A 12,048-nucleotide genomic window follows, 5' to 3' on the forward strand; every position below is an offset into this window, starting at 1 on the left:
AGTATTCAGAGACATCCAGTATGTGGAATACATTCCTAACTGGCATAACATACAAATGGAATAATGCATGGTCATCATGAATGCAGCATTCCAAAAAATAAAATCTGAAACAAGTTTTCAAAAGCACTAAACATACACCAGCTCCCATCACGTTCCCAACAGGAGCTAGCAGGGACTGAGAACTTCTAAAAATATTACCCAGATTTTTCCTCAGAGATCGGTATGCTATCCTGAACGTCTCCAGATCTCTCAACTTCGTTATACCAATTTATTCATCCATCCATCCATGGAGTTGCTAACGTTTCCCAAATGAACAGTCACTCAGCAAGCAGGCTATAATGAATTCAACTTACTCAGCTGGGAAAAACAGGTTAGCTTTCCATCACACAAACCTTTCCTCGTATTTTGAGGACATCACATTCTGCTACCTACTTTTTCCAATTAATCAGTTGTTCTAACAAAAATCACTGATTTTTTCCACAAACCTAGACTCACTCCTGTTCTCAAAACAGTGCATTACTATTTCTAGTTCATTCATTCTCCCAATATGTCAGCCACAAGACGCTGCATAATATTTGTGTTAAAGTTCTAAAGTGTTTAATAATTACTTACAGTTTACTTGCAGAGAATTAAATGTGTTTCATCCTGATTGCTATATAAAAGTAAGCTTAAAGCTCAAAAGGGAAATGCCCCAAACTTTAACAGCAGATTACTGGCAATAACAAGACGTGTTCCCTCAACAGAGCTAGATCTCTAAATTTTTTAAAACTCAGCATAGTTTGAACATACATTCTACCAAGAGAGTGGCAGAATTTAAGAATAACTAACAAAAGTAGAATTAACATTAACAAAATACTATTGTATATCTCAAAAGCGTGCTGCAAAATGCTGATGTAACATTACATACCTACCTATCTATAAAACAAATGTAAGCAACACCAATGCCCACAAATTGGGTGACATGTAAAGTATAGCACTTTAAATGCAATTTTATTTAAACTAGAATTTAACCTTTGAAGAGCAGCTAACACACTGAATTTTTAGAAATTCACCGATTTATTAACACCAAACTAAACTTCCTCACTGGAGGTTGCTCAGACATTTTCTCCTCTGCATCACTTACCACCTGACAGGCACTGTTTATTAGTTTGAAAACTAAGTTGTAACAATTTCTCCAAAATTTCACTGTCATGCAAAAGCTCCTTTATTATCTAATGTTACCAAGGTATTTTTCACTCTAGTGTACACAGAAACAGATCCCTACAGTAGTTCTGTGCTGGGTGTTTTAAGTTCATATTCTCTCCCTTGCTATCCTGCTTAGTAGTTTATCAAATCAAATTAACAAGTGCTGGCATTTAACCCTATGGGTTTAGTATGACCTCAATCTCCTTCTCCACACAAACTTAACCAAAAGCCTTTCTCACTAAGATACACTTCCATAGCTCAGCAGTTCAAATGAAGTCACACGTAGCAAAGACAAAACTGATCTCTCTAGAACTGTACTATGCCATTCTATTCTGAAACAGAGAAATAAAGAGCAGCAGCTTCAGCTTCAATTCATAAATTCCTAACGCAAGCATTGTGAAAACTGTCACAAAGGGCCACTGCTGCAGTTTCAAACACAAAGCAAGCAGGTACCTGAGTTAAACCAGCTCTACTTCATGTCCCTTCCTGGACACAACGGGCCTCTTTCCCTTCCCAGGAAGAACATGGAACCACTCTTAAAACTGCACAGGCTGTTGAAAAGGGTGAAAAACTTGGGAAGGACAACGATGCTCAAACGGATTATGGCCATTCTGGGTTACGGTTCTTTTCAGGCACAAGGGGGATCTGGTAGACCAGACGCCTATATGCCTACCTCACTAAATCAATACTAAGCAGACTGATTATGGCTAGATCTGTGTTTCTGAGCTACATTTGTAGTCACAATACATTGTTTGCTTATAATCCCAAACCACAAGCACTTCTTCAGAGTCACACATAAATGTGAAGTCAATGGACCCAAATATAAAAACATATGTAAAGGGTATATTACAAAAACAAATTAATTCTAGACCATCATCTTGCCCTGAGAATTGATTTTACAGTAGGTAAACATGGAAACTATACTGAAATTATGTTAAAGCCTCAGCTACCATTATTATATGTATATAAACACACAATTAAGAAACATTGCATCACTAACCAAAAAAATCCATTTCCAGACACTACTTGAAAGACATTCAAACAAGTATAGAAAGAAATATACAGTATTTTAGCCCTATCCCCAAACATGGATGCTTTAGTGATGTAAGTGTTACAATGTATTTTAAATGGAGTGTTGTAAAAAAATGTAAAGAAAAATGCCACAAAAGGGGAATCAAAAGATTCATTAAATAAAACAGTATTGGAAAAGATGTGATTTCAAACACCTTGAAGACTCATTTTCTGCTTTTCACACAGAGTTTAAATAAAGTTATCACCACACATCTGCTTTTTTTAATTTGCTCCTGGGCAGAGTTAAAAGAAGTTAAAATTTATTTTCCATAGCATAAACTCAAAGAAAAAATATTCAGGATGAGATCAATTTAAATTTACTGAAATTAAAAATAGAAGTGTAGCTGTTGATTAAAGTTTTAAATTATTTGAATTACAAGAAAGCAAAGTCTCTCACACCTCAATTTAATGACTCTGAGTGCAAGGGAGATGGTTTTGACTTGAATGTTTCAAAAAAGGTCCCCCAATTCTTCTACAAGTATATGCATGCACACATGCTATACAGCCCCTGCACGAGCATGATTAGATTGTCTTTTGTCTATTAGATTTCCCATCAAAGCTCCGAACGACTGTAAGAATTTTTCATATTAAAAGAAAGCTCAGGCTCACAAACAGAATTTATGTATCCTGCCCTCACTCACTATGTGCCTTTAAAATGTATTTCTAGCAACTGTACTACAAATTCTTTCTTGTTTTCACCTGTAAAAAACAAAACCCCTTGGGTTTTATGATCAATTTAAACTGATCTGATCTAAGCCAGAGCTGACATACATGGGGACAAACCTATCTTTTACCACACTACCAGCAATGTGCTCTCCTCATCTCTCCTTTGTCCAGGTGTAAGTGACAAAGAAGCAGCCAACTGGGGTGGCGGGGCAAGTATTAACTTTTCACTTACCATAGCTTCACAGTTGGTATCATCACCATTGTAAAAAAACAAATAACACATGATGAGAGGATGAACAACACTGCCACTTTGAGTAATAGAAAGGTATTAAATCAGCATAAGCAAAACAAAAATGAAACCTACTTTGGGGTGAGGTTAAGATAGCTGAGAGAACAAACTCATCACCGAAATCCAAGGAGGCAGCCTCACTGCCCTGTTCTGACTGTACAGTTCCACTCCACTTTGCTCCATTTCTGGCACCCTCTCAGTGGATTAGGTCATATAGCTACATTTGCAGAGCACCATTCAGGGTTTTCTGTGCTCAATTACTTACCCGAGACATTTGTGAGGCAAGACCTCAGTTAACCAGACCCCATCCTGCAAGATCAAAGGGTGGGTATGCACAGACAAGGAGAGGTGAGGAGTAAGACAGAACTGCCCTTTGGGCAGTGAGCGTCCAGCCAGTTCTAACATCTGACAAACCACCACACTCAGACACAAACGCTAAAAATCAGCACAAGTCAGCACTGCCACCAAAAGAAACAGTCCTGCGCAAAGAGCAATTTGCTTCCAAATTCCACGATGCTTCTCCACATCACCTGCAAGAGCATTTGCACATCAACATGATGAACTGAATCCACAGGAAAGAGGAGGCAGCACAGAAGCAAAAACATGCAGGTAAGAATAACAGGGAAGACCTTCCTCTACTTCTTTCAGTGTCAGTGTCCTCTTAAAATCTTTCAGATGACTTCTGAAGTAGACCAGGATTTGAGAGATTATTATTTGGATTAGCAACACCAGGTGCATCAGCCATTGCTACTACCGAGCTTGCTGAAGCATGCTTAAAGCAACTTTAGCTTTCTTGAAGGAAACTCAGCCAAAAACAGAAAAAAACAAGACAGGCTAACCTTAGTAAGAAAAAAAAAAAAAAAAGAAGATCCAAAAGCATTTAATTTCTTTTATTATCTTTTAGCTATTGGCTTCTTCTCAAAAAGGAAGGGAAAAAAAAAATTACCGGCCAGAAGAAAAGAGAACTACAAACGCAAAACACAAAAAGGTAACAGGGGAAAAGCACATTTAAGAAACTCTGTATGAAAGGAAGCTCTCAAAAGGAATTTAAAAGAGGTTCTAACACAGCACTTTTCCTGTTTGCTTTATCAACTTCTCATGTTCTTCTCCTCAGTAATCAACGGTGTTAAAGGCTGCAAAGTAATTCCAAATTTTAAGCTCAAAAGTTTGCTGGGAAAAAGAGTTGGGGTCATTCCTTTAATATAGTAAGACTGTACATTTATTAAAACAAGGAATGCCTTTTTGATGCATGATTACAGCTCCCAAGTTTGACAGCAACATGGATTATTAATAGTATCCATAATCAGGAAAAGCTTGCACATCAGTAGTATGAACAACAAGACTGTTTCAGTGCTAACATACTGATTCAAAGTCTTGACTGTGTAGACCATGGGAGTGGAAACACTGTGCCATAGCTTCAGTAACAGTATGAAGGAACTAATTAATTAATGCATGGGGTTAATGCAGGTTCTCCAGAAATGTCTAGAACACGCTGTAAGCTGTTGGTCTTCCCTGAAGATAACATGAAAACCTTTCTATGTAGGCAGACCTCATAAAACATGGATATGACTCCAGAACAAAAAACGTGTTCAAATAAAATATGCAGTTTCATGTTATATTTAACCTGGTTCAACTACATGCTGCAGCAAAAAGAAGCCATCTCATCTCCTGTACCCCCATACTCCTAATTCTCACCTTGCATCAGACCTAGTGATCATACAACCGTACAGGAAGTCAGATCAGGTCGTTGCTCTGAGAGGAGGGGTAAAAAAAAAAAAAAAAAAAAAAAGAGATAAAAAGAAAACCAGTTATTATTTTTGCATTTGATAACTAGCTAACTCAGCTCACCCAGCAGTCCTGAAATCATTAGACTGCAAGGGAAGCAATAGGAAGCTTAATGTGTGAAGGGACAGCAGGACTGTTTCTTTCAGCAACGGTCTGCATTTATGTTAGGAAGCATTTTATCATATTTTTCACTTAATATTATATTTGCAGAGTCATAAGACCTAAATTTGCACTGGCATTCACAAAAAGTGATCCTATTCTGCTCCTAGTACTCACATTCAGCCTCTTCACACTGCTCCTTCTTTTGTGCTAGCAGCAACATTCATGTGGCTGTAAAGTGAATCAGGTGAGGCAATTACTCTGAATTAATATCAAACCAGCAACACTTTTTTTTTTTACCCCAGAGCAAGTTCTTAGTTTGTTACACAGCCATAAAAAGGTTTGAGCCAAGTGTGGAACTAGTGCAACAATTGAGCAGACACCCGTCTATATTTGCTGAGAATACATATCGTGCAGAGCAGGGTATCACTGAACAAGACTTGTCAGAAACAATAACAGAAAACAGTGAGAATGATCAGGTAAATACAGCCCTATGATTAAGGATTTTATTTATTTTTTTATTTACAGAGGACTCTGTACAACTTCCTTAATATTACGTTTTGGTTTTTGCATCATGGTTTTTAAATAAGATAATCAATTTAGAAAGATATTCAGATCATCTGCAGTGAATGTGAACGTCAAATTAATATGATATCCTGACAACTGACCATTGTGTGAACCAAAGATGTGTTGATATGTCTCTCATATCTAGTACTGACCAGCAGGAAAAGCCTTAAACACATACTGAAAACCAGACCATTTCAAAATGGTACCAAAACCATTTCAAAGTTAATATTTATGATAAACACTTTGTACACGATTGTAATGGTCTTAGAAACTCAATGTTTTAACAATCTATGAATACTGTGAAAACACAGATTAGCATTCCCAAATGAAAAGTCAGTATCATATCAATATGTCAAAGGCAGCATGAACCAGGTCAAAGAAAAAAGTAGGGATGAGAAAGAAAGGGAAAGTTATCTATCTAGAAAACAGAGATGTGACTGGAATAGACTATGCAAAACTTAGCAAGTCGTGAGGAACTGAAACTTAGAGAATGGTTACTTGAGATCTGAATTAAAAGCTGTTCTCTTCCTCCCTATTTACCTCTCTCCTGTTTAGTTGATAAAAACAGTAGGGTCCTAACCCAAACAAACACCCATGAGTTAGAGACTCAGCAGCTGTTGGAGCTAAGATAAAAGTGAATACACAGGAAACAAAACAAGAGGAACATGTTCTGTCATCAAAAGAACATATTCCAACACCCATCTCCCTACTGCTTGCACTTAGAGGCAGCTTTGGTACCCACACGCTTGCACCACAGGCCACTTCAACAAACCTGAATGTCAGAGAACTGACAGGTGGAACCAGGTGGGGGTTTTTTAGCAAACTTTACTAGCTTGTGATTAGCAGATGAGTGGAAATGCCTGCACAAGGGAGAAATGATGGCATAACAGGGAACAGGGGTGACAGAGGGAAAAAACGCCCCCTGCCCCCAATTTGGAAGCCTGGAGCTGTAAATTTAGCAAGGCCTTATGATGAAACCTTCACCTAAAACCACTTCTCAACACAGACCACATTTCAAAAGCAAAAATGAGACATCTGTTTATAATCCAGATGTAATCTTTTAGTTTCTACGTAGCTGTAGGCAAGACCTCTTGTATCTTGTTCGGATTTTTGTACAACAGTTCCCACTAGATCTCAGAACATTCCTGGGTCAAATAAAGATGCTTTACAGTGTTTTAAAAGTCTAAAGCGTCCTCAACTGATGGAACACCCACTTGTGGCACATACCTGTCCTTTTATATAATCTATCCAGAGGTCACCAACACTGAGAGCCTTAGAAATAACAAGGTCTAGAATCACCCCACCCTCAAATGCTGAAAGTCATAAGCATTAAACAATCCCATCCTAAAATGCAAGTCTTAAATGTTACAGAACAAGAGGAGACTAAATATCAGTCCACTCTTAACAGTCTCTCCCATGTTTTAAATGCCCAATTTCTGTTCATTTTAAATAGCAGGTGAAGAAAAAAAATTAAGGACATCTGAAAAAAAAAAAAAAGGATAACTGGAAAGGTCTTTCCAAAAGCCAAAAGAAATCCAGCAGAAGAATTCAAGCAGCCCAGAATGGCAGAGGGTTCTCCTTCCATCTGAGATTAATCTAAAATTTTCTCTGCAATGCCAAAAATCTACTAAATACCTTTAAAATGCATAACTTATGCACCTCATCTCTCTCTGCTACCAAACAATACCTTCTTTCATCTCAGTAATTCACCCTTTTATTACATGAGCAAACTGCTGAATGGAGAAGCATCCCATGTGAACTTTCAGTTTGTAACGAAGACATTGAGCCTTCATATCTGTCTCCCATAACAGAAAAGACATCTAGAAGCACTTCTACATTGTCAGAAGCTTTTAATAAATAATATCCGACTACCTGTCCTTTCCAAGTCTTCCTAAACATGCTTAACTAAGCCTGAATTCTGGGGAGTGGATAGATCCCCTCAGCTTACTGCTTTGACCTGTCATTGTAGTCTATGGACTTTCTAGTCAAACTTGCATTACATTTATGAATTGGAGGCACTTATTTTGGTGACAAATGTGTCCTTCTTAAAGGCAGGAATTTAACTGTGATATTTCAGGTAAGTTTTGGGTTAAAACTGACTCTAAAGCTTGCATCAACTGCCATCTCCACAGAGATCCTCTTTTTTTTTTTTTTTTTTTTTTTTGGTGTGTCAGAGAAAAATCTTTATTAACTCAGATACACACCATACAACAGTTTCAGGTCTCTTCACAAGTACAGTATTTTCCTATAGCACAAAAAAAAAAATGTTCTAGACAGACATAACCCAAAATTTCTTAGTTTTGACAGACATTAACATAAAACCATACAAAAAGCAAAGCTAGAGAAGGAAAAATTCCATTTTTCCCCACACCTCTGTAAGCTCGCTCACTGGGCTTGTTTCCTCTTCCCAGCTTTAGAGGGTTAAAACTACACTGCAGTAGCAGCACATGTGCTCCATGCCCACACTGTAATAAAAATACAAGTATAGCACCACAATGTTATTTCTCACCTGTTCTGGATGCAGAAGCTTCCACCTAGTGCCAAAAAAGGTGTTAACTAATCAAGACATTTGCTTAGTATGTTCCCCAGTGAAGACACTCCACACGATCCGTAACTATCGTCTTAAAAGAAAATGCTCCTCAGAATTACACAGGTATACAGTCCTTCCAACCATACCAGTCAAATAAAAAAAAATCATGCAGTGGTAGTATTGTACTCACAGACAGCAGACTAAAGCAAGCAGAAGGGACATCCCCCACTGTCAGCTTGTTTTGACCTTCGAAGGCAACATACTTAAGAGATTAGCTATTTTACCACTAATCTCTAGATTGTAAATGTAGTCCTGAGTTTACAATCCCTACAAATTGATAAATGTCTTTATATGCATTTACGGTGCACTACAAGCTCTAAAGCTCTCTTTGTCTTGTCTCTTCTGAAATAAGCATCTGTCCAATTTACAAAGAAATAAAAAGCACTGAGGGGCTACTGATCTCATCACAAATCAATGGCAGAGATGGGAAACAAAAGCTATTTTACCAGCATCAGGTATGACAAGTCTCCTTAGCTCATTTATCTCACTCCTCAATAGATTCCTCTAAAAATCTCCTTTAAGTATTTCCAGATCACATTTTTCCTCAAGTTCATCCATTTTACAGCAACACAATCATCGAAATCTCATTACCAAATGCCACCTTTGATCTGTGCTCAGTAACAGAATTGTAATTTACTCCTAAACTATGCCTCTAGCAACTTAAAAATATTAAAAATTCTTAGAGCAAAAAGTTTACCTGCACGCTATGCACCTTGGAAGACCCAAGCAAGAAAGGGGGAGAAACAAGCACCTCTTTAGAAATCCCTGTGTTGGACAAAACACGTAAGGTTGTGGCTCTAAGACAATTTAAGTCATTCCATTGCTGCAACAGTTTTACTCTCCAGCCCTAGGCAATCCTGCAGCGGCACATAGTACCACCCCCTCCCTATCACTCAATACTGGTGCTCATCAGACCCACTGGTGAGCGGGTAAGCCTCCTACACCAGCAGGTAACTATGCTGTTCTTTTGTGGAATTCGATCTCAGCAGGTATTGTAAGCTGAACCAACTCACTGTAGGATCTGATCAATTCAGGTGTCAACTGCAACAGAGGAGGCTGGATCACAGCAATGACAGCAATGGTCTGAACAGCTTAAATTGTCAAGATAGTGCCATTTGGAGACTGCAGAATTGTCTAAAGTTAGATTTTTTTTTTTTTTTTTTTGCTTCCTACATTTACAACTCTATGGTCGCTACACTAACCTAGCTTCCAACTTTGTAACAAGCGTGTCAGACTGATTTCTTTCTCCAACACTTGCTCTCCTGTCCTATGCAGATAGTACATTCTCCAGCTCCCACTCTGCCAGGTAAGAAAAATTTGCAGCAAAACTGCTATAAAGGCCCAGCTGCCAGCCTTGTTTGAGCATGACAAACAATTACAAGCATTAAGACATGCAGATTACACGTACGGCATCCCTTTCGCCTGCAGCCACAGACCTTATTCACCTCAAAGCATCCACAAAGGGCATGCACTTTCAGAATCCTGCCTCACCTTTAGTCCCAAGCATGTAAGGAGGAGTGCACAAAGAACCATTTCAGTCTTAGGCCAGAATGATCCTGGGAAGATTGACAGAAAAAAAAAAAAAGGAAGCAGGATATGAACATGCACATCTCAAAAACTTCCAGTCATTATTCAGTAACTTCTCTCTACCTTTCTGCCTACGCTCACACCATGACTCCAACTCGTAATCTCTCCTCATTGTCAGCTGGATAGTTCACGTGCCTGGAGTACTGTGGTGAATGGACAGAAGGACAGGCTGTGAAAGTGAGGAGGAGGGTTTGTGCTCCACACAAAGGCGCAGATCACACACACGCAGCTTTGGAGCACACAGAGCTAGTCAAAGAGACCAGCAACAGATACAACTTGCAAACACAGTTGTGACCATGGATTTGGATTCCCCCCCGCCCCGCTCTGTGAGGGTGGTCAAACTCTGTGACAGATTGCCCTGAGGGGTTGCGGAGGCTTCATCCTTGGAGATATTCCAAACCCAACTAGATATGCCCCAAGCAACCTCATCTAACTTCAGAGCTGGCTCTAGCTTTCAAGCTGGCCGCTTTGAGCAGAAGGTTGGTCTAGATGACTTTTAAAGGTGTCCTCCCATCTCAATTATTCTATGATTCTCTGTGGCATTCTCCTGCAGTACACCTGGGCTCTTACGTGGTTGCAAGAATAGGATGCATGCTCCACAATGCACTTTTTCACTGCTCAAACTAGATTTGTGGGTTCACTGGGAAACATCCTTTCTTTCTTTTGCACCATCAATATCATCAGACAAGTTTTAACAGTCATTAAAATAAAACAAAAACAAAGTTCTTCATGCTGGAAGTGGAAAGTGCCTCTACAGGTTTGACAGTTGGGGGTGGAACCACAGACTGATTCCCTGACCACAATGAAAACTGGAAAGAGATTTAAGAAGAAATTTAGTATATGGTAAAGGCAAATCCTGTCTAGAAAGCAAAGGAACGAAGGGGGAAAAAAAGTTGTGAAGCTTTTATTTTTAAGCTATAAACAAACAACTGAAAACAGGTCTTGCTCACCACCATTCCATTCTCCTGGTGAAAGCAGTCATCCAACAATATAGTTCTTCACAGAAAGATGCAGGTGCAGAAAGTTGTCAGGGCACAGAGGATAGTCCCCTTTAGGTCCTGAGTTGAGTTTGAATCTAGTTTTGTGGAACACGTAAGAGCTACTCCAAACCTTTAAAGAATTTTTAAGGTACAACTTGTCTCACTGGGAATAAGCACATGGACTGCAACCCAGGCGAAGGAGAGCTAAACCTTTATCTTAGGCTACAGGATATTCACAAATATCATCTGAGTCAGGGAAACAGGGACACAGAGTAACACTAGCAGGAGAATTTGATATGGGCTCTTCTGTTATTAATAAAAACTTTCTTCACTGAGAAGGAAAAGGCATGATATAGGAACGAAAGCCACCCCTCAACAACATGAAAAGGTAAGATTCAGATGGCTCTGTTTTCTGGAACAGTGAGCTAAAAGAAACATGTGGTTAGTGCAAGAAATCCTGCAACTCCTAAAAAATAATTTCAAGATAATAACAACTGATTGCCTCTACTATGGCAGGCTCAGTCAGGTTCACTAGTGCTCCCCCCTTCTTGCTTTATATTAAGAAAAAACTCAACTCAAAGCACAGCCTGGCCACAGAACTAAGAATGTAGCTCATCCTGTGGGTCTGCTCCTCACCCAGGAACAGAAGGTCTAATACTAATAATGTTGATATCCAAAAGTAATGTATTACTTTTATATATATATATATATATGTTGATGTTCTTAACCATGAAAAACTGCCTGCAAGGCACCTCTCAAAATATGAAATACGAACACTGAAAGCAGCGCTGTCAAAAGAACCCAAACAAAAAGAATTCCAGGAATGGAATAAGCTATTTTCCAAAGCAGTTGAGAAGTACAGTAACAATGGGGATAGGCCAATTTACATATTCATGAAACAAATATGAGGGAGAACAAGGCACAAGAGTAACACCTCTAGGTATTTAGACAGGTAAAATAACTCCTCAGTTTCACTGACTGGATACATATGTATCTTGAATGTAAATATATCCATGGACTACTATTCAGAGTATTGTCTTACCCCAGTAATTGGTTATCATTGCATCACTCCTGTTTTTCCCTACATCTACGTTTCCCAAAGCCTGGCTAGTAAACAGTCCCTAAATGACTGCACATACATTATTTACAAAGAATGTGTGTATACAATATTACATTAAAAACCTACATTAAGAGAAAACTATTGAAGCCACAGTCAAGCACATAAAGGT

General features: G+C 38.7%; 1 protein-coding gene across 6 annotated transcripts in view; it reads right to left on the reverse strand.

The window, feature by feature from the left end:
• Window positions 1-12,048, reverse strand: part of RIMKLB (ribosomal modification protein rimK like family member B) — a 46,939-nt gene that overhangs the window by 12,939 nt on the left and 21,952 nt on the right. The window contains exon 2 of one of the 6 annotated variants that reach the window (XM_074825770.1): window positions 9,744-9,808. The exons of the other annotated variants lie outside the window; for them this stretch is intronic. Coding sequence (XP_074681871.1) covers window positions 9,744-9,759 — 16 coding nt within the window. The 5' untranslated portion in view covers window positions 9,760-9,808. The remainder of the gene's footprint in view (window positions 1-9,743; window positions 9,809-12,048) is intronic. 6 annotated transcript variants of the gene reach the window in all.

The sequence above is a fragment of the Strix aluco genome, chromosome 5 (genome assembly GCF_031877795.1).
Source record: "Strix aluco isolate bStrAlu1 chromosome 5, bStrAlu1.hap1, whole genome shotgun sequence".
NCBI classification, from domain to species: Eukaryota; Metazoa; Chordata; class Aves; order Strigiformes; family Strigidae; genus Strix; species Strix aluco.